General features: G+C 44.2%; 1 protein-coding gene across 2 annotated transcripts; it reads left to right on the top strand.

Moving 5' to 3' along the window:
• Positions 1 to 24595, top strand: OC90 (otoconin 90). 2 transcript variants are annotated; one of them, XM_028736137.2, is made up of 19 exons: positions 1 to 184; positions 1550 to 1619; positions 3718 to 3783; positions 6078 to 6137; positions 7595 to 7769; positions 9501 to 9613; positions 10882 to 11010; positions 11751 to 11792; positions 11963 to 12019; positions 15014 to 15064; positions 15201 to 15251; positions 15655 to 15702; positions 17381 to 17431; positions 17648 to 17692; positions 18464 to 18583; positions 20383 to 20475; positions 22051 to 22225; positions 23034 to 23140; positions 23889 to 24595. In XM_028736137.2, exons 2-19 carry the CDS (start codon positions 1571 to 1573, stop codon positions 24206 to 24208), a joined length of 1752 nt encoding a protein of 583 aa, XP_028591970.2. In that variant the 5' UTR covers positions 1 to 184; positions 1550 to 1570; the 3' UTR covers positions 24209 to 24595. The 2 variants fall into 2 exon arrangements, with proteins under 2 accessions (XP_028591970.2, XP_028591968.2); XM_028736135.2 differs by having other exon boundaries at positions 2 to 184; positions 15655 to 15705.
• The last annotated feature ends 1466 nt before the right edge of the window (positions 24596 to 26061 follow it).

Here is a 26061-nt window from a genome sequence, read left to right on the forward strand (position 1 = left end):
GCAAGCATTGTGACCTGCACAAACCTCATGAAAGGGCCGATTGAGAAAGCTTAAAGTGGGGTTGACGAAGAAAGTGGTCACATGGGCGAGGGGGGATAGCCAAGCAAGTATAAATCACTAAGCCCTAACCTTCTTTAAAGGCCATTTCCTCCTTCCCATCTCCTTTAGAGCAATATCCCTCAAGGTAAGTCGTGCGCTTTTGGTTGGAAGGGGATCTTACGTGATGATGAGCGGATCTGAACTGGCACCCTGATCTTAAAGCAGTTGACTTGGAAGGATGGAAACTCCAGTGGCCGTGAGGGGACAAGGCAGCCGTCCTCAGCATGCGGACTTGAATTAGTCCAGTTGAACCCAGTTGAGATAACTTCTTCCAAAGAATCACGTGCAGGATTGCACTTTAGTGATGGTCAGTTCTGTCGATCTCAGTTTCTCATTTTTTCCAGTTGCTAGTTCTCCACTTTTCCACATTTTACTTTACTATTATTATTTAAAAAGTCTTCATGGAAATCACCAGCATTTTAGTACAAAACTCTCCTAATTTCCACATTTTTGTAAGGCAATTTCCCCACATATCATGCATTTGGCGTGGTATTTTCACTATATATGTATATGTACTGCTTTTGCATTGATTTGGCCGGAGAACTGCATTTGGAGAAGTGAGAATTTCAAAGGGATGGTTGTATTTCAGTTTGTGTATTAATTCGTAAGGTACCAGTTAGGTTGGTTTGCCTCTCAATGTGATCTGAATCGAATTTCTCCTCCATCCCTGATTTGCGTTGCACTTTACCTTCGAGGCAGAAGGTGTGATTTAGATTCTAATCATGTGTGCAGCATGATCCTATGTGTGATGAAAACTCAGAAGGAGCGTCAGGGATCCAAGCAAGGATTGATGTGGAAGAAGCTGGTTGATGTAGTCACAAAACTGTTTTGGGTTTTTCGAATCGGATGGGCCCTTGGAGTAGGGTTGCCATATTTCAGAAAGTGAAAATCCTTTCTGACAAAGTTGTTGAGCTTTTGAGCTACGTATTTTTTTTAGGAAATTCTTCCGAAATGGGTTGCCTTATGTCCGGATTTCCCCGGACATTGCTTCCTACTGCTGTATTCCGTCTATAGCAACCCTACCTTGGAGATTCTTGAGGTAGCAATTGTAGATAAGAAATTGGTTGATCTCAAGAGGTCTGCTGAAATTTGAAATTCTGCCCCTGTGTGTCCCACCCACTGTCTTTTTCACACTATTTGATTTTTTTTAAAAAAAATCTTTATAGTCTTTTTTCCCCTTTTCATGAACAGAAAAGCTCTAAGTGCTTTTATTCTCTCCTTTTGTGAGCAGTTACTTCCACAGACAAGCTGACTGTTGCATCACTGTTGCACGTTCTTAGGCTCCTATGCTGGAAACACTTTCAGGGACTAATATTCTCTTTTGTCGTTGAATAGTGGAATGAACTGAGGAGACATAAATAATTTGATGGCTTTTCAATGGGGCAGCTATATTGTATTACCGTCAAATGAAATACGCACGCCCAGTCTAACATTTTCCTTAATTCACCAGGCAAGATTCCTGAAAAAAACAATGATGGTTATTCTCCTAGTGAATATGTTGATGGTATTGCATAGTGGTGGTAAGTGGAAAATAATGTTCCTGTTTCTCAAGCTCTATTCATCATTCTGTATGGACGTTTTGCCTCAAGCATGTCTCAAGAACTGTTTACCCTATAGGCTCTTACGGCAGAACTTCCCAGCCTTGTATCCACAGATTTGGTCAGGTTGCATGTTCCATTATCCTTGGCCATTGGCCATGTTTAATGGGGATTATGGGAGCTGGAACATTCGGAATACCATTACAACATCTGGGGACCCAAGGTTAGGGAAGGCTGCACTATAGTAAGAACTGATGATGATGATGATGATGATAAAACACATATAGGTACATACAACTCCGATCCTAAATCTCCACTAACTTGTGGGACATCTCTGGGAGAAGAAAGGGCTAAGGAGGAAACCGTACACAAATCCAGAGCAGAGTCCTTAATATGGTTGGAAGGCACCTTGTACGCCTCCTTCTAGCAACTCCTGCAGCCAAGCTGGTGCCAAACACATTGTTCTGCTTTCCTTTGGACCACATCAATGAGGCCGAGAGGGGGGTCTTGTCATTTGGGCAGCCCAGGACCTCCATGCACACTGCCCAGGCTTGCATCCCAGGGAGGTCACTTCAGTACTGCTAACACAGCTGTTAGACTTCACCCCTGACCTTTAAAGCCTTGGCCCAGTATACCTGAAGGAGTGTCTCCACCCCCATTGTTCTGCCCGGACCCTGAGGTCCAGCGCTGAGGGCCTTCTGGCGGTTCCCTCACTGCGAGAAGCAAAGCTACAGGGAACCAGGCAGAGGGCCTTCTCGGTAGTGGCACCTGCCCTGTGGAACGCCCTCCCACCAGATGTCAAAGAGATAAACAACTACCTAACATTTAGAAGGGAAGTTCAGGGAAGTTTTTAATATGTGACATTCTAATGTATTTTTATTCTTTGTTGGAAGCCGCCCAGAGTGGCTGGGAAAACCCAGCCAGAAGAGTGGGGTACAAATAAATTATTATTATTATTATTATTATTATTATTATTATTATTGCCCCTGGAGGCTCACTCCATTGTCTCTTGAGACAGGTGGATGCCAACAGGTGATGAACACATGACAAGGTTGCAATCCTCTGCAGACGTATCCATAAGTAGGCCTAGATGAAGTTAGTAAAACCCACCTCTATCTGAGTAGAACACAAAGATCAAGCTGTCAGCCAAACAGTAAAATAAAATAATTGTGTATTAAACATAATTAGATTATTATTTTTTTAATTACCACATCAAGGCATCGGCTGCTGAGAGATGTATCAGTTCCTTCTAACTTTTGGGAATAGCCCATATGTATTCCAATGGCCTGCATATTTTATGCTATACAGAAGTTGTGTAAGAGAAGGATTCTCTATTCACTTCAGTGGAGGGTTCAGTGAAGCGTCCCACCATTCTAGTGAATGCGAAATTTCTCACCACTATATGGAGCTGCTAAACCAAGTTAAAAGTCTACACAAAATGTACTAAAATCCTACAAAAAACACAAGTGTAATTTTTTCCTTAAATTAAAGTGAATCAAATATTTTTGTAAATGTTGATCACGTTATAAATAATACTTCCTCTGACAAGATCCTTCCTCCCTGTACTTTCTCACACGCATCCAAATTCCTGGGTAAGGTGATGTTTTACAGACTTATTCCCCCCCCCCTCCCCATTTCAGTGAAGCTGGTTGGAGTAAGGCAAAATTGAACCTGGAAATTTGATCTTAGTGTCGCTGATGTGCAGATAATTCTCACCGATTTCAGAAAGAACTGACTTTGAAGTCTCTGCAACAGATGGCTGGGGTTATTATTATCTGTCGGATACATGTGCCTTCAGTTCCTAATATGCAACCTGGTCCTGGGTACACAACACACTTACACGTTTTAAGTTCATCTTGAATTTCATTTCAGTGAATGTTTAATATAGAAATAGCAAAGGTACCGGTAAATGCAGGAAGTCAACCAAGAGATATAGAGAAGAGGAGAGCAAGTAAGAGATGCACTTTGGATATTGCAATGGAGACCAACAAATGAGTCGACGAAAATTGGCTTCAGGCACTCTATTGATTAATCTTTCTGTTTTAATTTGTGCTCCTTCTGAACGGAACTGGTGAGACAGGAGGTCAAGGATCAGAGACACCAGCAATTCCAATGGATCTTCCGCATGCAGCAGAAAGAGACCTAAGTAAGAAGCTCTTGTTCTGTATCTGTCCAATAGCAACAGAACCCCTGAATATAGGGTGTTGCATGTCCATCTTGGCCAAGTATTTCTGCCTACACTGGCAATAGCTCCTCCAGGTCTCAGGCAGGCTGTGATGGCTGGTGTCCATTGGGTAGGGCAGATGCCAGGGAGACCACCAGCAGGTGGCATCAATGACAGGCTGTATGCAAGGAGGCAGGTAGGCACGGACCAGGTGAGGGCTGACTGAGGTTGCTGGAGCAGTGCCCCATTTTCTCTTAATGGACCAAGTTCCACTGCAGCTGCCAACCAAAGGTGGCCCAGCCCATTTCGCCACCGGGGGCAAAATGGAAAATGGCACCTCCTACCCCACGGCGGGTGGCGCTGTGGGTTAAACCACAGAGCCTAGGACTTGCTGATCAGAAGGTCGGCGGTTCGAATCCCCGCGATGGGGTGAGCTCCCGTTGCTCGGTCCCTGCTTCTGCCAACCTGGCAGTTCAAAAGCACATCAAGTGCAAGTAGATAAATAGGTACCGCTCTGGCGGGAAGGTAAACGGCGTTTCCGTGCGCTGTTCTGGTTCGCCAGAAGCGGCTTAGTCATGCTGGCCACATGACCCGGAAGCTGTACGCCGGCTCCCTTGGCTAATAAAGCGAGATGAGCGCCACAAACCCAGAGTCGGCCACAACTGAACCTAATGGTCAGGGGTCCCTTTACCTTTACTTTACCCCACTGCTGTGCTCCACTTCTTCTGCTCCTGCTGTTCCCTAGCTCTTTGCTGAACTTAAAGGAGCCAGAGAGCTCCTCAAAGTCTTGCTGCTTGCTTGGCTTCTCCTCCAGGGGCAGGGAAGACGAGCGGCAATGTTGCATGCTGGAACGCCTGCCTCTCAGTGATGGACACAAAGGGTCAGGCGGGTCGAGTGCTGCCTCTTGCATTTCTGCCACCTGAGTGGCATGGGCCATGGGCCAGCTGTGTTTCCAGCTCTGTTGCCCTCTGGGATCTTATTAACTGGAGATACCGTAGATGTAGGACTAGGGATACCGCAGGCATAAGACTGAACTTCTTGGACCATCTGCATGCAAAGTATGCACTGTCGCTAAACTATTGCCCCTTACCTGAAAGGGCTGAATTGTTTGCTTACAAGAGGTGAAGTTTAAGAATGGATTCAGACAAGCAGTTTGTCCCAGTGAGAATTGCCTTCAGCAGTTTCCAAGGGATGGGGATTTAGTGGAACCTATGCAGGTGGCGCTGTGGTGTAAACTACTGAGGCTTGGGCTTGCCGATCGGAAGGTTGGTGGTTCAAATCCTTGTGACGGGGTGAGCTCCCATTGCTCGGTCCCTGCTCCTGCCAACCTAGCAGTTTGAAAGCATGTCAAAGTGCAAGTAGATAAATAGTTATTGCTCCAGTGGGAAGGTAAATGGCGTTTCCATGCACTGCTCTGGTTTTGCCAGAAGCAGCTTAGTCATGCTGGCCACATGACCCAGAAAAACTGTCTGTGGACAAATGTCAGCTCCCTCAGCCAGTAAAGTGAGATGAGCGCTGCAACCCCAGAGTCGTCTGCGACTGGACTTAACTGTCAGGGGTCCTTTACCTTTACTATTTTATGCAGACTTAGCAGAGGGCATCACATGCCTATGTTATCAAGGGTAGCCGTCTCCCTGACACTCTTGGTTTCTGCATGCAGGGAGCTTATGTTTCATGACAAGAGTAATTAAACATGTGATCCCCACAACGGGCGGAGTGGGCAGTCTAGAAAAAGACATGTTGTGATTCTTCTGCCTGTGCCAATTGATTCTAGATCAGCTAGGTGGCTCCAATGAACAATGCTATGGGCTCTGATGCTTTTCAGATCAGCTGCAAAAATGCACCATTCCCAAATGGTGGCTGTTAAACTCACTGACTGGAGCTGCAGCCGTGTTGCATATCCACACTACAGATGAGAATATTGTACCTGTAGTGGGGAATAATGAACAATAATCATAGCCTGAGCAGGGGTTGGGTGGCAGAGGTTTCCCAGAAGTCCATCAGATGTTAGCTGGCTTTGTCATAATAAATATTTTCTGAATTCCCTTCCTGTGGCGGTCCCACCCGTTAAGAGCTAAACCAGTTTCTAACCAGTTTGCCTTTGGTTGGGTTTGTTGGTCACTCTGAAGTGTGACAGAATACTGGGAGAGTGGGACAGAATGTTGGGAAACGGTTCATTTTTTGTGATTATCCCACAATTTAGTTTGTAGATGAAATGAAATAGATGAGAGGTGGGCATGTATAACCTTTAACACTGTAAAACTATTTACATTCAGATAACATTACATTCTTCAACGGGGTCTTTGCAAACGTGGAAGGTGTTGCGTTGTTCTTTGGTAAGTGAACATCGTTCTTTTTTTAATCAGGCTCGTTTTAAAGGGAGAACATTTCCTGACACTTGCATATCTGCATTTGTGGTTTGTATGCATTGCTTTGAATTGTGGACATCTCTGAATTTGCTTATGTGCATAATCCCAAACAACAAAGTGATGCTGCGTCTCAGGAATGTACAAGAGAGAACTGCAATGGAATGCTGCAGCGTGATAGGCTGCGTTTCAGAATTCCAGTCTTCCATTCCCTCACCCGTCCACATTTTCCTACTTGCCCACACAACAGTCAGCATTCCATGCCCACTGACCCCTTTCCATCCTCATTGGGCTGTTTTTATCCCTCACCCTTAAGAGATTTTTTCCTAAAGGTTTTTTTTCTACTCCCCCCCCCCCCGCATGCTGATATCTCCCTCTTCTGTAGGGGTGATAGAGCTTTGGCTACTGAAGCAATGCCACTCACTGGCCAGTCTCCCACTTTCCCAAACAAACTTGGAGAGAACTCATGCTGGAGAGGACATGCTGGGAATAAATGAGTCTGTATAGGTCTGATCATTAGGGTTGAGGAGTATCATTTTCTGTTGGGAGCCATGGGATTTAGAGTTTCCTCTGCCTCCCTGTCCAGTTCACTGAATCGGCATGATTGAAGTTACTCAGTTAGGAGGCACTGGGAAACTGCAAACTCCCATGCACCCCAGCAGGAAATGTGGCCCTCAATATGCTTGGGACTATGCAGGCCATAAGGGGACGTGGGTGGCGCTGTGGGTTAAACCACAGAGCCTAGGGCTTGCCGATCAGAAGGTCGGTGGTTCGAATCCCCACGACGGGGTGAGCTCCCGTTGCTCAGTCCCTGCTCCTGCCAACCTAGCAGTTCGAAAGAACGTCAAAGTGCAAGTAGAAAAATAGGTACCACTCTGGCGGGAAGGTAAACGGCATTTCCGTGCGCTGCTCTGGTTCTCCAGAAGCGGCTTAGTCATGCTGGCCACATGACCCGGAAGCTGTACTCCAGCTCCCTTGGCCAGTAAAGCGAGATGAGCACTGCAACCCCAGAGTCAGTCACGACTGGACCTAATGGTCAGGGGTCCCTTTATCTTTATGCAGGCCATAAGACTGGGGTATGCAAGACCTCTCACATCTCTCTCCCTACTTTACAATGATTACTTCACTTGGGGAACTGGCATGGGGATCAGGAGAACATAGGATTATACAGAATCAGACCACTGGTTTGTGCTGTCTACATCAATTGGTGGTAGCTCTCCAGGGATTCAGGCAGGGCTGTCTCCCAGCAAATGCTCTACCACTGAGCTACGACCCTTTCTCCAAAGGGCTGGTCTCCTTGAGGTGTGTGTGTGTGTTTCTGAGCATTCTCTGGAAAACCTCCAAAATAACAATTTATGAGATGAGCCCGGCTGACTCACTACAAACAACCTTCAGACTCTGAATTCACATTATGGTTGTCCCTGCAGACTGTTTGGGTTCTCAGTTCACCTGGCTCCAGTCCATCTTTACCAGCTTCCCTGCGCTGCTCAACTTTGTGAGCAAAATGAGGTGTGTGACCGGCATTTGCCCGAGAGATTTCGAAGACTACGGCTGCACCTGCCGATTCGAAATGGAGGGTCTCCCCGCAGATGAGTTTGATGGGTGAGTCTGGAATATTCGTGATTACATTCCCATTTTGCAGAGGTTTTGTGAGGGACACCTGTCCGTGTCTGGTTGCTTGCTGTAACAACGGCCTGTAAGACTACAGAGTTATAGAATCATAGAGTTTGAAGGGACTCCAAGGGTCATCTAGTCCAAACCCCTGCAATGCAGGAATCTCAGCTAAAGCATCCTTTACAGATGGCCACCCAACCTCTGCTTAAAAACCTCCAAGGAATGAGAGTCCACCACCTCTTGAGGGAGACTGTCTAGTACGATAAAGGTAAAGGGACCCCTGACCATTAGGTCCAGTCGCGGACGACTCTGGGGTTGCGGCGCTCATCTCACTTTATTGGCCGAGGGAGCTGGCATATAGCTTCCGGGTCATGTGGCCAGCATGACTAAGCCGCTTCTGGCGAACCAGAGCAGCACACGGAAATGCCGTTTACCTTCCCACCGGAGTGGTACCTATTTATCTACTTGCACTTTGACGTGCTTTCGAACTGCTAGGTTGGCAGGAGCAGGGACCCATCAACAGGAGCTCACCCCGTCGCAGGGATTCGAACCGCCGACCTTCTGATTGGCAAGCCCTAGGCTCTGTGGTTTAACCCACAGTGCCACCCGCATCCAGGAACACATTAATTCTGACTTTGTTGACTGCCTGGGACTGTAAAAACAAGAGGCTGCCATGCATTATAGCCTGGTTCACCTGTCACCTTAAATCTAGGGTGGATAACCTTTGGCCCAAAGGCTTAGGTCCAACAGAAGTCCGAATTGTTGGAAAAATGCCCGGGAAGGCTGCCAACTTCCCAAGTCTTTGGAGCGTCTCTGCTGTGGTCCTCTCTGGCTGTAAATCTCCTTCATTCCAGAGAGACCGGTGATAGGCGACCCATCTCTCCTGAAAAGACCACGCCAGTCTTCTGGCATATCATAGCAGAAGAAAGACTCAATCGTAGTTCTAAACTACCATACTTTATTTACAGTCTATATACAGAGACTCCATCAGTACGTCTGTGCTCTCTGAATACCGGTACAGAACTGTGACACACACAAAAGTGAAACTAAACTTCCAACAGTACTCAGAAGGAAGAGATAATACAGACTTCCTTTCTCACGCTCTCTCAGACACTCACATGTGGTATACAATCACAGTACCACTCGCTGGAGCAGCTCGGATAGATAAAAATCCTAACACGAATTTGGGCTGAAATGCTTTCTGGACTATAGATCTATAGGCACACTTTACCCAAGCAGCCCATGAAGTGGATTGGGCACCTGGTAGGACTAGGTCCTTCAAGACCAAGGTTCAAATTCCCTCCCACCCATGAAACCCACTGAGTTACCTTGGGCTAGTCACAGTCCCTTGGGCTGGCTTACCTCACAGGGTTGTTTTATTAGGACAAAATGGGGGAGAGGAGAACCGTATGTGCCACCTTGAGATTGTTTGAGGAAAGGTGGGACATGAATGTAATAAGAATGTTCAAAATAAATAAATAAAATTAGCATTTTAGTGCACTTTGGGGGGGAGGGGTGACTAGAGAGTCGCACCACGGAATTCAGATAAGTGTGAATGCTGAAGTGTTACAGTTCACGGCTTTTTCCCCCCGGGAAGTGAAAATTAGGTATTAAAATGCAAACTAAACAGATTAAGTAGCTAAGCCAAGAATCACATTCTAAATAGCCTTATATTAATTATTTGATGGTTACCCCCCCCCCCCCCGCATGCCAAACAAGCTGCTGTTTTGAGCACCGCAAGTGTTACGAAGAAGCAACAGAAGAAGAATGTGTGTGGGACCCTGCGAAGATTTCGACGGATGTCAGCTGCCTCACCAAAAACATCACCTGCGGTAAGATTGAGGGCTTTGTAATAAATGCTATGAATGCTTCATCCCCGTTCCTCCTCCTCTCCCAAGGTTCCTTTGCCTTCAGATGAATAGGCCTCTAAGACACACCTATTCGGCCTTGTTTTTTGTCTGGTGGGCTAGATGTTATGAACAGTGACGGGCAAATTTTAAGAACTGTTCAGCACTACAGTAAGCCTGCAACTTACGCAGCAGTTACCTTTTGGGGATTGCGCCTAAAGCCAAAATAACATCTAGTCCAAACCCACTGGTTCAATGGTGAGTGAGACTGCCAAAGTATTTGTCCTGGAATATTATTTCTTCTTATTATTATTATTAGCCACATTTGTTGTTGTTGTTTAGTCATTTAATCGTGTCTGTCTCTTCGTAACCCCATGGACCAGAGCACGCCAGGCACTCCTGTCTTCCACTGCCTCCCACAGTTTGGTCAAACTCATGCTGGTAGCTTCGAGAACACTGTCCAACCATCTCATCCTCTGTCGCCCCCTTCTCCTTGTGCCCTCCATCTTTCCCAACATCAGGGTCTTTGCCAGGGAGTCTTCTCATGAGGTGGCCAAAGTATTGGAGCCTCAGCTTCAGGATCTGTCCTTCCAGTAAGCACTCAGGGCTGATTTCCTTCAGAATGGAGAGGTTTGATCTTCTTGAAGTCCATGGGACTCTCAAGAGTCTCCTCCAGCACCATAATTCAAAAGCATCAATTCTTCGGTGGTCCAGCTCTCACTTCCATACATCACTACTGGGAAAACCATTATGGTGCTGGAAGAGACTGCAAGAAGATCAAACCTATCCATTCTGAAGGAAATCAACATTGGGTTTTCACTGTACTACATGTTTTAGTTTAGATTCAGATTCTTCTTCTTCTTTAAAAATGTTGCTTATTCCATTTCCAGGTGGCATTTTATCTACTGGCAGATTATAATATTTTCAGAGGTGCAGCTGATTTTTGCATGTATCGTTTCCTGAAGGGAATCCTGTCCAAAACAGTAATTGGAAAGAAGAGAATTTCATACCAGCATGTTTTCCAGTGTATTAGAACCATCTCTCACTGTGAACTGTTCTCAGTCTTGAACTCGTTCCATGCTGGTTGAATAGTGTGGGAGGCACAATATACACTCTCAGCTACAAAACGAAATGCACTTCTCCAGGTCAAAACCTTATAGAGAGAAGGCAGATTGTGGAAACAGATATCTCAATAGTACTTTGTATGTTGATCTCTCCAACCCCCCTCAATTTCGGTTTTCTTTCGTCTCCAGAGTCTGACGATGCCTGTGAACGCCTTCTCTGCAACTGTGACAAGGCAGCTATTGAATGCTTTCTGCATTCCCACATTAACTCTTCCTTGAACAGCATGGATGTTTCACTTTGTCCCTCTCTGGTTACAGGTGAGAATATAAAAGAGAAACTCTGAGATCTTGTTTCCTCGGCGGTCTGTAGACGTCCCTGTTCCCTGATTTGAATTTTAATGAACTGTATTCTTGCAAAGTTAATTTGTTGCTACTGGCTATTATGTCACACGTCAGCAAAATTTTTTTGTGTCTGGGTCTGGGTTTCAGTGAGTGAAAAGTACAAGCCAATGGTTTAAAGACTGCTTTCCAGGGAATTAGGCTTATCAAAGGTTCCTCAGTGAGAAGATCTCGCTAGAGGTGGACAAGCGTGCCAAAGAAGACCGGTTTGCCTCTCATGCCCAATCTTCTGTGTTACTGTCCGCAACACTGGTGGATGCTTGCAATACTGTCAGGAGGATAGAAAACAAGCCACCAAATTGGGCAGAGTTCCTATAATTTTAATGAAATGCAAACTGCAATAGGCTGGGTTTGAGCTATGATAATACAATCAAAAGACAAATCGATGCAGAACAGCAAACTCCATCTCTCGCATGTGTGCTTTGTAAGTGTGTCAGGATATATGTGGTGCTCTGGACTGGATTGTCAATCAAGTTTAAAATGCAGAACAAATTTCTGGACGTACTTCATGCATTGAGAAGAGCTGCTCACCCCTTCCTTTTCATCCCTCCTTTCCCCTTTAGCATGCGCACTGTCCATTTTTCATATGCCTGGACATTTTGTTATTTCTGTTTTTTACGAAAATGAATCATGGAACACCTGCTCCCTCTTCTTTACAGAAACAGTCAGCGAGAGAAGTCAGACGACGCTTCATGCTGCAGGTATGCTATGTGTATCCTACACTGTCTCTCCCAGAGCCCAAAGTGGGGCAGGAGTCTACAAGCGACAGGTAACAGAAAACAGACTCCCCCAGGTGAATAGGCCCAGATGGAGACTATGCAAATATGTTCATCCCTTCCAGTAAGAAGCTATTTTTTCTTTCTTTCCATAGAGTTTCAGAACCAGAGGGCTGAAGATACTCAGCTGACAGATACATCTGTTGCAGAGGGTAGGTTTGCCAGTGTTCTTATTTAGTTTAGCTGTGATTAAAACCGAACCTAATGGGGCCTCCCGCTTCCACCACGCCACCAAAGCACAATTTATGTTCTCATCCTGAAGCAAAGTTCTTAAACCGAGGTACTATTTCTGGGTTAGTGGAGTCTGTAACCTGAAGCGTCTGTAACCTGAAGCATCTGGAACCCGAGGTACTACTGTAATATACTTCTTAATTGTATTTCAGTTCCACAATTATGCGCAAATGGCTTTAGATACAAATAAGTCCATAAATTAACATATAGCAGGGGTCAGCAAACTTTTGCAGCAGGGGGCCGGTCCACTGTCCCTCAGACCTAGTGGGGGGTGGACTATATTTTGAAGGGGGGGATGAACAAATTCCTATGACCCACAAATAACCCAGAGATGCATTTTAAATAAAAGGACACATTCTACTCATGTAAAAACATGCTGATTCCCGGACCGTCCGTGGACCGGATTTAGAAGGCAATTGGGCCAGATCCGACCCTTGGGCTTTAGTATGTCTAAGGTAAAGGTAAAAGGACCCCTGACCATTAGGTCCAGTCATGGCCAACTCTGGGGTTGCGGCACTCATCTTGCTTTACTGGCCGAGGGAGGCGGCGTACAGCTTCCGGGTCATGTGGCCAGCATGACTAAGCTGCTTCTGTCGAACAAAATAAAATAATTCCTTCCAGTAGCACCTTAAAAGGTAAAGGGACCCCTGTCCATTAGGTCCAGTCGTGGACGACTCTGGGGTTGCGGTGCTCATCTCGCTTTATGGGCCGAGGGAGCCGGCGTACAGCTTCCGGGTCATGTGGCCAGCATGACTAAGCCGCTTCTGGCGAACCAGAGCAGCGCATGGAAACACCATTTACCTTCCTGCCGGAGTGGTACCTATTTATCTACTTGCACTTTGAAGTACTTTCAAACTACCCATGCCATTTAGCAAATATACAATATAAAAAAAGCAGCGACAATTTGTTGCTGACAAAGAACAGCTGGACATATAAAGGCCCCGTTACCTTCAGTAGCTTAGGGCCCCATCAAACTTAAATCTGGCCCTGATTGTCTCCATCCTCCTTCTTGCCGAGTCCTACGAGAGAGAACACTAGTGGGAAGGAAGCTGGCAAGCCGTGCCAGCTCTTGAACTGTTTATAAGTAAGAAGGCAGGCAGTTCCATTGCCAACTAAGGGCCAGCAGAGGTCCACGGGGCAGTATTTCATCTGTTCTTTTTTAAAATATATTTTTATTAGGAATTTCAACATAACAATTTATCAAAAATACATCACCCTCATTCCCCCCATTTTCCCTCCCCCTCCCCCCCAAAAGAAAAACCCAACCTCTCACCCCACTCCCAGACTTCCCTCAGCTCCTCTCTCTGGTTTTTCAGCACATGTTATTCTCTGCATATTATAAAATTGTAAAGATCCTTAATTTATAGATAGATAATATCTATGTTGTCATTGTTTAGTTGTTTAGTCGTGTCCGACTCTTCGTGACCCCATGGACCAGAGCACGCCAGGCACTCCTGTCTTCCACTGCCTCCTGCAGTTTGGTCAAACTCATGCTGGTAGCTTCGAGAACACTGTCCAACCATCTCGTCCTCTGTCGTCCCCTTCTCCTTGTGCCCTCCATCTTTCCCAACATCAGGGTCTTTTCCAGGGAGTCTTCTCTTCTCATGAGGTGGCCAAAGTCTTGGAGCCTCAGGATAATATCTATATATTACCAGTAAAAAGTTTGTGTATGTTTACTCAAAACCTGCCAAGGCGTCCAGTTCATTTTGTTGTTTCTTTGAGTACTTTGTGAAAGGTTCCCATTCTTCTTTAAAGTCACAGTTGTCCTTATCATGTAGTCTGTGTGTCAATTCCGCCAATTCCGCATAGTGCTTCATCTGTTCTAATGGAACAGCCTCTGCTGCTCAGGTTAGCCTCTTCGGGGAAACTACCGATACAAACTGGAACCGGATCACAAGACTGCAAGAACAATAGCCAGTGGGGTGTTCAACAAGTCCTGTTGAGCAAAGCTTCGAGGAAATAGGTCTACTTTTCCTGTAGAAAAGATGAGCAAGACGTGGGGGGCATGATAGTACTTTTCAAATACCTGAAGATCTGCCAGGTAGAAGACAACAAAGGCATATTCTCTGCTGGCCCAGGGAGCAGGAACGGATCTAATGGGATTAAGTTACAAGAGGGTAAATTGCTGCTGAACATTAGCAGAAACGTCTTGACATCAAGGGCTGGGGGAACCCAGCCAGATGATGGGATATAATACTAATATTATTATTATTACTAAGGGCAGATTGGCAATGGAACTAGTTAGTGCGTTGGGTGGGCTGATATTTGATGGAGGTCTTCAAGCAGGGGTTGGGCAGCCATCTGATGCTCTAGATCTCTGGATGTCCTGTATCTTGAAGGGGGTTGAAATATACTCGGAGTCGAGAGTGGATTTCATGCTCTTTATTCAGCTCATAGTGGTGAGGAGGAATGGAAGTTCCCCCAGAATGTCTGCTTTATATACATTATTTACACAACGGGCCCCATGTGATTGGCTAATTCCGGGATTCATCTGTAGGCCAATCAAGTTGTGGATTCACTTCCACCTGGAGCTGGATTGGGTGGCTCCTGTGGACCAATCAGACTGCTGCATTCTGGACCCTATTGTTCTAGGACCAATAAGACTGCTGCCTTTTGGATCCTATTCAACTCAGTACATAACAGGGGTTCAACTGAATGGGTCACAAGACACCCCCACCCCACCCCGGGAATCTTATTATATCATGACTTACCTTGGGAGAGGATTTGGGCCTAGCTTTTCAGATATGGTTATATGTGGTTTATCCCCTCTTGCAGAAGATCAGTCTCTTCTTCTTACTGTCCTCTGAACAGACAGAAAACAAAATATAGCACAGCAGATGTTACTCTGATTATGGGATACAATGATGAAGCTTGCAGACTCACATAGGCATATATCGATATTGTGTATCTTTCAGTTATCCCACAGACCACAGATGGGATGGTTGTACTGAGTTCTGGAGCAGACCGTAAGTTGTTATTTGCAGGCATGATGTTATCGTTTGTCTCCTTGATATGATTAATTTCTCCTGATGCTTTTCCAAAGCATGCTTGATTTTCCTGACCAAGAATCGCTCCCATGCTGGTTTATTTTCTTTTAAACAGTTGCTTCAGATGCGGCGAGTGATGGAGGCCTCGAAGCCCACAGAGAAGGAGGTGTGTGATGGCTTTAGGGCTTTTAGAAGACGTGTTTAGAAAACCTATAAACTGTGGTATGCAGATGAACTTACAGATAAAACATGGCCAAATCCATAAGACAGTTAAATCAAATATGCTTAAAGTTGATCATTAAAACCAATACGTTTTAATTCCCTTCATTTGAGGTTTTTAAGCAGAGGTTGGGTGGCCATCTGCCATTGATGGCCCTTTGGATCCCAATTCTACGATTCTATGATATAACTAACTTTGGGAACAAGCCTATAGCAAGATCTCTGACTTCACCAGATAGACTCCTTCATCAGCTCAGCCAGAGATACTCCACAGAAGTTGCCAAACCTTTGATTTATAATGGTCTGAATAAACTAAAGAATGTTGAGCTTTCTTGTTTTTCCTTTGACAGACATTTCTCCTGAGTCCAGTGGCCTCTTGCTGAGAAACCCAGAAGAAGGTGGTATGTACTGTACATCTCACAGCTTAACATCACTGTCTTCTCACTCTTCGTCCCCAGCCTCTTTTGACAGCACAGCACATAAACAAAGTCATCATTGATTCGTAATCTTCTTCTTCTTCTTCTTCTTCTTCTTCTTCTTCTTCTTCTTCTTCTTCTTCTTTACAGAAATTCCAGTTTGTTACATTTACCCAGTGAACGCCATATGGCTGAGTGGTGGATTTGAACTTAGGTCTCTTCAAGCCCAGTCCAACACTCTGACCCAGGGGTAGCCAATGTGATGTCCTCAGCTCCAACTCCCACCAGTCCATCCATCATAATCAATAGTTGGACATGATGGGAGTTGTATTCCAGCAACATTAGGAAGACACCATGTTGGCTACTCCTGCTTGAAACACTAACATCAGGGATGGGGTAACCAATAGACCACCACATGTTGCTGGGACTCCAACTCCCATCAGCCCCAGTCAGCATGCCCAATGGTCAGGGATCTTGGTAGTTGTGGTCTAGCAGCATTTGGAGGTTTTCTACTTCTGCATTACACCACAGTGATGCTGCTAAATGTTTTGCAAAGTCTATCACATAGGTAAATTCCAGGATTCACCTGTAGGCCAATCAAGTTGTGGATTCACTTCCACCTGGAGCTGGATTGGGTGGCTCCTGTGGACCAATCAGGCCGTTAAAGGGACCCCTGACCATTAAATCCAGTCACGGATGACATCTTGCTTTACTGGCCAAGGAAGCTGGCGTTTGTCCGCAGACAGCTTCCAGGTCATGTGGCCAGAATGACTAAGCTGCTTCTGGCGAACCAGAGCAGCACACGGAAATGCCGTTTACCTTCCCGCCGGAGCGGTACCTATTAATCTACTTGCACTTTGACGTGCTTTCGAACTGCTAGGTTGCAGGAGCAGGGACCAAGCAACGGGAGCTCACCCCGTTGCGGGGATTCGAACCGCCAACCTTCTGATCGGCAAGCCCTAGGCTCTGTGGTTTAGACCACAGCGCCACCCGCGTCCCCCATTTATCAGAAGAAAAGGAACCAAGGAACAACCATGCAACCTTAATCTAACAACATCTTCCTATATTTGTAACTCATTGGTCATATGTGGAGAGTGGAAAAGTGGAAGGGCTGATGAGAATAAGTCAGTGATAGAGGTTTTTGATAGACCATGGTAGACCAAAGTCCATGACACAGTGAATGCTCCATCAAATACTTGGGTCCATGATAGCAGTCAATGACACACTAAGGCCCACTCTGAAATTTCCTTCAGAGGTGAGGGGACTTGCCACACAAATCCTCTTTGTATTTTAATTTTAATTTTTTATTGGAATTTCTATTTACAACGTAACACAAACCCTCCAGCCCCCAATACACATTAAACTTGAACATGTGAACATAACATACAACAATACAAGCAACCAAATAAAAGACTTCCTTTATCCTTGTGGATATTTAAGTTATAATTAGAAAAATCTTAAGAATTATTCATAAAGGAAACAGTTTATAAGAAGTAAATAAGGAGGCCAGATACAGGATAAAGGATAGAGGACAAACCTCTTTGTAGTGAATCTTTTGTAAGTACAGTAGTTATTTGCTTGAATTTATATGGACAGGAGAATGAATGGCTTTTCTGACCAAAGTATTATTTCTGCACTGGATGCTTTTCTTTCAAAACAGTTAATCCAGACATGGAGAGCGGTGGAGGCCTCGAAACCCTCAGAGATGGAGGTATGTGGTTTCTGGTCCCTGCACTCTGCTGAAAATGCCCTCATAAAAATCACTGGCATTCAGTGCAAAAAGTTCTAAACCTTTTAATCAGTCCTCATTCTTCTTGGCCTTTGCTTTAGGGTGGGGAGTTGAGATACCTCAACAAATACTTTGCAAAGAGTACAACACATTGTCTGGTTTGCTAACATATACTTTCTGTTTTATTCATGACTAAAGCACAGGAAGGCCTTGCTGGACCATTTGGAAACTCCATGCCAAGAGGTAAGTCAGCGTCACCCTGTGGTTTATATCCCATGTGATCGGGAAACTTCTTCTTTCCTTATTCCAGATGTTGACAAGATGGATCAAGAGGACAGGAAAAAAACACTACACAGGGGCCAAGAGGCTCCCCTGTCTTCAATATCTTAAGTAAACCAGGAACGAGGCCTCTAAACCCTGACACTTTTCAGGCCAGGGACTTTTTAGAGGTGCCTCCCCACCCACGGAATGACCAAGATTGTTTGGTGGGAATTTAGCTGAGATTTTTAAAGCTAAATCTAAAGTTGCCTGATTTACTCAATGGTGGCTTCCTAGTTTTTTTTATATATTATATGTATTTGGATTATTAATGTATTTGGCTAACTTTGTATGGTTTTACTGTTTAAACCAGGGGGCAGCAAACTTTTCCACAGACCTTGTGGGGGGCCGGACTATATTTTTTTGGGGGAAATGAACAAATTCCTATGCCCCACAAATAACCCAGAGGTGCATTTTAAATAAAAGCACACATTCTACTCATCTAAAAACACCAGGCAGGCCCCATGAATAATAATCCAGAGATGCATTTTAAATAAAAAGGCACATTATATTCATGCAAAAACACGCTGATTCCCAGACTGTCCGCGGGCCGGATTTAGAAGCCGATTGGGCCGGATCCGGCCCTCGGGCCTTATTTTCCTACCCATGGTTTAAACCTATGCCAATAAAGACCAATGACATAAATCAAATTTATTGTTTAGTAGGCGAGTGATTTAATCATGAGTGTGCTTTCAGGGTTGTCAGTGAAAGCCTTCAACACAGAAGAAACCAGTGCTGCTCCACCTGCTGTTATTAGCTCAACAGAGCCTGAGTCGGTTTCAACTTCTGATTCTCTTGGGAGATCAACAGACAATGGTAAGTCGGGTGGAATCTACATACATATAAAAAACGCTGTGAAAATGCTTTTTCAAAAAACGCATCTTGAAAAATACATTGAATTTGCCATAGCTCACTTTCTCCATCTAGCGTCACATTTGTAATATTGCACTTTACAACACACTTAAAACATTTTATCTGCAGCTGAATCGCTGAGTCTTGAGACTCAGGTATCCATCTGATGAAAAAAAATGTAAAGTGTCTGTAGAGGTCCATAGACATGTGATTGTTTCTGTTTAGGTGATTATTTATACTATTTGCTATGCCAATTCATCACCAATGGTCTATAGTAGGGAGTGCATCATTCCTATTCCTGATTGTGCAATGCTGTTCTTACCTGGTACTGCTTGACTGTCTGGTCTCATCAGGGCCAGATTTAGTACCCTAAGCTACTGAAGATAATGGGTCCCTTTATATGTCCTGCTGTCATTTGTCAACAACAAATTGTCACTGTTTTTTGTTTTGAATATATGCTATAGGGTAATTTATGGACCTAATAGGTATCTAAAGCAATTTGAACATTACAAATTATGTATTTTATCAAAGTAATTGTTGAACTGAAATACAATTAAGAAGAAGTATATTAATAGTGAAATACAATTAAAAAGTATATGAATAGTGAAATAATTGTTAAGCTCTAACTTAAATTGATTTTTTATTCATAACAAACTTACTAATGCAAACACATTGGCATTTGGCAATAACAAAAGTTCATTCAGAAACACAGTTTACAAAGACTCATAATCTAGTCTCTAGAAACTTGCTATACCATGAAATAATAATAGCAAACCAGTGATATTTTAGGGAGGAGGCTAGCAGGCGGGGCCCATTACTTACATCCTAGGAGCCTACACAACACAAAACACTGTTCTGTATGTAAGTTTTATTTTATTTGTTTTGTTATCTTATATTTTGGAAAGGTACATCCAGGTTTTTTTCCCTTTAATTTTTTTGGGGGCCCCCAAGAGAGTGGGGCCCTAAGCTATAGCTTGTTTAGCTTATACGTAAATCCGGCAGTCGGTCTCATTTTGAAATGCCTCTCCCAACAATACTCAGGGTGTCTATCTATCTATCTATCTATCTATCATCTATCATCTATATCTATCTATCTATCTATCATCTATCTATCTATCATCTATATCTATCTATCTATCATCTATCTATCTATCATCTATCATCTATCTATCTATCTATCTATCTATCTATCTATCTATCTATCTATCATCTATCATCTATCTATCTATCTATCTATCATCTATCTATCTATCATCTATCTATCTATCATCTATCTATCTATCATCTATCTATCTATCTATCTATCTATCTATCTATCTATCTATCTATCATCTATCAATCATCTATCTATCTATCTATCATCTATCTATCTATCTATCATCTATCTATCTATCTATCTATCTATCTATCTATCTATCTATCTATCTGTCTATCTATCTATCATCTATCTATCATCTATCTATCTATCTATCTATCTATCTATCTATCTATCTATCATCTATCTATCTATTATCTATCATCTATATCTATCTATCTATTTCTATCATTTATCTATCCTTAACATTTTAACTGACCACTTGATGCAATTGATTTGATGGACATCTAACCTATGCAAGTTTATATCACAATAAATTGTTCGTTTTAAGAGTGCCTGGAAATTCTTTGTGTCATTTTGTGGGGGTTTTTTTTTAAACCAGTTAGGTTTATTTAAAGCTTGAGGTTCTAAAAACAAAACAAAAACCCTCATTTTATCTGATCTACAGGGAATCATTTCAAGATAGCTGAAGAAGAAGGTAGAACTTTTTCTACAATATCTCCAGAAGAGACGCCAGATCCCGATGAAACCTTTGGAGAAGGTGAGAAGGGGATGATCTTGCTCCTTCACTGGATCTCACCCACCCACGAAAAATTAAAGATCAGGGTGTGTCTGCTCAGCTCACGAATTTGCGACTAGTATCAGAACTGACCTCACAAATCCTTTTGCACTAGAAATCCACTCCTGGTTTTCCTCCTAACATCCTTTTTCAGCATCCTAATTTAAAGCAGCTCAATTGGTAGAGCATGGGACTCCTAATCTCTGGATCATGGGTTCAAGCCCCACATGGGGCAAAAAAAGCCTGCATTGCAGGGGGTTGGACTAGATGACCCTCGTGGTCCTTTCCAACTCTACAGTTCTATGACTCTATGATCAGACAGTTGGGGGGGGGGGTCAGGGACCGTGCTGAGGAGGGCTGGAGTGAGAAGGAATGGTGGGAACCTCCACCTACTCCTGATCCGGATCCTGACTCTTCCCAGGAGCAGGAGGACAGTATAGATTTGGAACAGTGGTTTGCAGGGGGTCATAGTTCAGAAGGCAGAAGCTGGGAAATACTGGATGGGGAACAGCTAGGAGAAGAAACACTGGGAGAAAGAGTTAACAGATTCACAGTCGTTGGGCAGCATTCCTCCAATCTCTCCAAAGTTGAGAAGAGCTCAGAAAGGCTCAAAACAGAAAGCACAGAGGTTACAAACTTAGATTACAAGACGTAGTAGTGATGTAGATTAACAGGGATGGAAGGGAGTGTAATCCTTAATTGGGAGCACCACCATTTCTAGGAGATCTGTTCTTTGTTCTCTCGCTGTGATTATTAAAGTTTCCAACCGGTAAGACGTTCCTTTCTTTGATCTTCTTATCACGGGGGGGGGGGGGGGAGGCAATGCCCCAAAACCTGATAGGGGGTCGTTGTTGTTTAGTCATTTAGTCGTGTCCGACTCTTCGTGACCCCATGGACCAGAGCACGCCAGGCACTCCTGTCTTCCACTTCCTCCCGCAGTTTGGTCAAACCCATGTTCGTAGCTTCCAGAACACTGTCCAACCATCTCGTCCTCTGTCGTCCCCTTCTCCTTGTGCCCTCCATCTTTCCCAACATCAGGGTCTTTTCCAGGGAGTCTTCTCTTCTCATGAGGTGGCCAAACTATTGGAGCCTCAGCTTCAGGACCTGTCCTTCCAGTGAGCACTCAGGGCTGATTTCCTTCAGAATGGATAGGTTTGATCTTCTTGCAGTCCATGGGACTCTCAAGAGTCTCCTCCTGCACCATAATTCAAAAGCATCAATTCTTTGGCGATCAGCCTTCTTTATGGTCCAGCTCTCACTTCCATACATCACTGCTGGGAAAACCATAGCTTTAACTATACGGATCTTTGTTGGCAAGGTGATGTCTCTGCTTTTTAAGATGCTGTCTAGGTTTGTCATCCTTTGCTAAGTTTGTCATTGCTTTTGCTAGGTTTGTCATTTTGTCACAGGGGGTCAGTTTCCTACAAATCACAAGGAGATCCCAACCTATTTTCTGCCTACCCTGGCATAAAGAACTCTAGGGAGGACCATAACAACAAGAAGGTGTCCAAAGATAGACTCAAATTATATGACTTGGATTTCTACTTCTTTCTATAGTTTGTGACCGGTTTACGTTCCTGCAGCTGAGAGACAACGGAAGAGTCAAGCGAGTGCTCCCACAGTTGGGGGAGATGCTGTATTGCTTAACCGACCGATGCCCGGAGGACTTTGAGTTATACGGATGTTACTGTGGGCAGGAAGGAAGAGGCCACCCAATGGATGAACTGGACAGGTTGCTCCTGGCAAACACTTTTGACACAAAAAATAGCACCAAGCAAGCAATAACCCCAGCAGCACCAGCACACATTACTTCAGTAAAATACATTTAATGTTAAAAAATGGGTATTTCACCGTTTGTGCCCCAAACGTTGCCTAGGATGGCTTGCAATATAATAAAAAAAATAGTCAACCCATGGCAGCCATTTTGCGTTGGCACTTTTCAAGATATTTGTTCAGACAGTTCGTATTTTTTTAACACCCCCCCCCCCCCCAATGCACTGGTCATTGATAAAATGAATGAAAACCAATGAAATGCAGTAAATAGAAAGAATTTCAGAAAGACAGAAGTGGAATCTAGACACATATTTTAAAAACGCTGTTAAAATGCTTTTTAAAAAAGTTTTTAAAATGTATTGAATTTGCCATAAGTTCACCCATTCCATCTAGTGTTGCATTTGTATAATGCACTTAAAACACACTTAAAACCTTATATTTGCAGCTGTATAGCTGAGTCCAGAGTCTGTGTGCACACCAAACATTCAAAGCACACAACTTTGGAGAAAGAATCCTGGGCATTATAGTTTGCTAAGGGTGCTGGGAAATTTAGCGCTTTGAGTAATAAACCACTGTTTCTGTTTCTGATGGTTCCACAAGCATGCCTTGCCATGACCAACAACCAGTGTTTGGGTAATTCCAAGGCATTTGACAAAAGTGACCTAGAATAACTGACAAATTTTTATGGGATCCAGACATTCAAAGCAATACAAAGAATGCAGTTCTGCAGAAGACTTAACACTTTGGCGCTTTTTGCGTAACTACAGGTGCTGCTTCTCTCATCACTGCTGCCTGGAGCAAGTCAAGAAACTTGGATGCCGTCCAGAAAGAAATTCGCGATCTGAGGTTGTGTGCTTTGATCGCACGCCGAAGTGTAAGTTTGGGATGAAAGGTGACTCCCTTCTTCACTGTTACAATAAAAGGCAACATAAACATCAGTACCAGTTGCTGAAGAACTCAGAAGGAGAGAGTGATGTTGTGTTCAGGTCCTGTTTACAGGCTTCCCATGGCTGTGGGGTTGGTCACTTGTGAGAACAGAATGCTGGACCAGATGGGCCACTGGCTATTCTTTTGTTCTTATGATAGTGTTTTTTATCCACTATGTGTAAGGTAAAGGTAAAGGGACCCCTGACCAATAGGTCCAGTTGTGGCCGACTCTGGGGTTGCGGTGCTCATCTCGCTTTATTGGCCGAGGGAGCCGGCGTACAGCTTCCGAGTCATGTGGCCAGCATGACTAAGCCGCTTCTGGTGAACCAGAGCAGCGCATGGAAACGCTGTTTACCTTCCCACAGCAGTGGTACCTATTTATCTACTTGCACTTTGACGTGCTTTCAAACTGCTAGGTGGGCAGGAGCTGGGACCGAGCAATGGAAGCTCACCCCATCACAGGGATTTGAACTGCCGACCTTCTGATCGGCAAGTCCTAGGCTCTGTGGTTTAACCAACAGCGCCACCTGCGTCCCTTCCCACTATGTGTAAGAATGCTCAGATGGGAACATCATCTGCATAGGGCCAGAGTTTCTACCTGCCCGCAGACTGTTTCGCCAGAGTGGTGCATGCTCTAGTTATCTCCCGCTTGGACTACGTGCAATGCGCTCTAACACGAACCATCTTTTTCTCAGGTATCGGATGGACGATGTGCGAAAAGCTTCAGTGTTCCTGCGATAAGGCGGCGGCTGAGTGTATGGCGGCCGCCTCTTTCAACGAAAGCATGGGGTCTCCAAACAGACAAGCTTGTCCGGAGCCGGAGGTTAAATTGTTCTGCCGCAGGGGAGGACATGAAAGACCCCTGAGCGGCGCTGGGATCAGCTCCAGGGCTTCCAGCGAGGAAGAGAGGAGCAGTGAGGAGACCGATCTGGCAAGGAGCCTTTTGGGAAGAAGGAAGAGGTCAGCACGCCTGGCCCGGGGAATCTCCAGAGCTGTACGGCTGCAAAGAAGATAACCGGCGTTTCTCTTGCACCAGTTAGGAAGCTATCAGGAGTAGGGAATGTATGAAATTAGTACTGTCTGTTCTGCCCTTTATGTGACATTAAAGCGAGCTGGTTTCGTTCCTCTGCTGCTCGGCTCCTGCCGGATACATTGCTATCCCTCCTGCTGTTTGCTATGGCTCCATTATATTGTTTTTTGTCATCATTTTGTCATAATCTATGCTGCTGAGTCACACTATATTTACAAATCAGTAGCCTTCCCTGCATGATCCCTTTCAAAGCTAAATAATTTCTAGAGGAGTAGCCCTGATAGTCTTTTGCAGCAACGATGACCCCTAAAAAAGCTTGTGACACCTTAAAGACAAATTTAATAAAGTGGCCAGCTATGGCTGAAAATCTAACCATTCAGAAGTAAGTCCCATTGGTTTCAGTGGGGCTTACTCTCAGGTAAGCAATGTTACGATATGATAATGATACGATAATCTTTATTCTCATTGTCCCATACAGAACAATGCAATTGAAAAAATCTACATCAGACATTCAAAAACCCACAAGCCTGCTATCCCAGCTCTCCCAGCCTGGTTAACCCCCCTAAAAACTCTGATACCCCATAATTAAATACAATATACTCCCACAGAGACTACCTTACACTGCGTTTAAAACCAAAATCGCATCTGGATAAAAGCTGTTTCTCAGATGGCTAGTCCTTGTCTTTATAACCCTGTACCTTCTTCCAGAAGGCAGAAGCTGAAAGAGATCATTTCCGGGGTGTGTACTATCCTGCACTATCTCTGCAGCTTTCTTATGATACCTGGAAGCATAGATTTGATCCAAGGTGGGAAGAGTGCACCCAATTATTCTCTCCGCAGTCTTTACAACCCTGGACAGCATTGTTTTTCCCCTGACCATGCAGCTCCCAAACCACACAGTTCATTTGACATAACTCACTATTTTGATTTCACAATTCAGTATAAATTTGTCATTCTATCTTGTTTTACCTCACTCAGGCACCAAGAAGCGATGGTTTAGTTAAAAATCAAGAAAACTGGAGTGGGATGGGGAGGAAGGAGAACTGGGATTTTAAATTTAATTTTAGTTTTAAAATTCAAATATAGAGTGGCCAAAATTGGGCAGTCAAATCCAGATAGTTCTTTCGACTTTGACAAAGAGGCTGCGACTTTAGCAGAGGAGCCTAGATAAAATTCACAGGAGAGATCACTTCTGCCCATGAGATAAAAATAATGGGTGATGCATTTCTTTGATATTTAAAATTCACAATACAAAGAAGATTAACCCCAATTACTTAGGAGTAAGCCTCACTGATTCAATGAGATTTACTTCTGATGAGACAGGAAACAAAATGATATCCTGCATCAAGGTACACCAGTATACAGTGCAGAAGATATGTAGTTATGTTCTCTGGATTTCCTATGGATTTTAACATTATAAACATTTGTGAAGGGGAAAGCAATTTACCGCAAATCAGGACCCCATGCCCACCCTCTCCCTCCCTAAGCTCTTTGCCCCACAGTGAAAACCTACAGATATGGTTACCTGTAATTTTTCCTCCCCGAGGCAAATATTAAATTTGGAAGGGAAGTTATTTTAATCATGAGAAAGACAAGTGGGAGTCCTGGTATTATTTTTAATGAGGAAAAACCCTGTAAAATAATCCAAAATAGTCACTTATGACTGGGTGTGGGGCAGCAGGGTGTAGTTTCATTAAAACAGACTAGCAGGCCAAATTTGGCCCACGGACCAGAGATTTCTCCATCCTTGGCTCAGCACATCACGAGGCCATTAAAAGCCTAAGGCAACCATAATATAGTAATAATAATTTCAGGAAGGCAAGTGCAAACAATGTGGC

This window comes from Podarcis muralis, chromosome 8 (assembly GCF_964188315.1).
Source record: "Podarcis muralis chromosome 8, rPodMur119.hap1.1, whole genome shotgun sequence".
Lineage (NCBI taxonomy): Eukaryota > Metazoa > Chordata > Lepidosauria > Squamata > Lacertidae > Podarcis > Podarcis muralis.

What these genes read in the sequence shown, in the direction of transcription:
- OC90 (XM_028736135.2), top strand. Translation starts at nt 1,571, where the DNA reads ATGATGGTTATTCTCCTAGTGAATATGTTGATGGTATTGCATAGTGGT. An exon ending in GACGACGCTTCATGCTGCAG is followed by an intron (nt 11,793 to 11,962) that starts GTATGCTATGTG and finishes TTCTTTCCATAG; the next exon opens with AGTTTCAGAACCAGAGGGCT. An exon ending in CGATGAAACCTTTGGAGAAG is followed by an intron (nt 20,476 to 22,050) that starts GTGAGAAGGGGA and finishes TTCTTTCTATAG; the next exon opens with TTTGTGACCGGTTTACGTTC.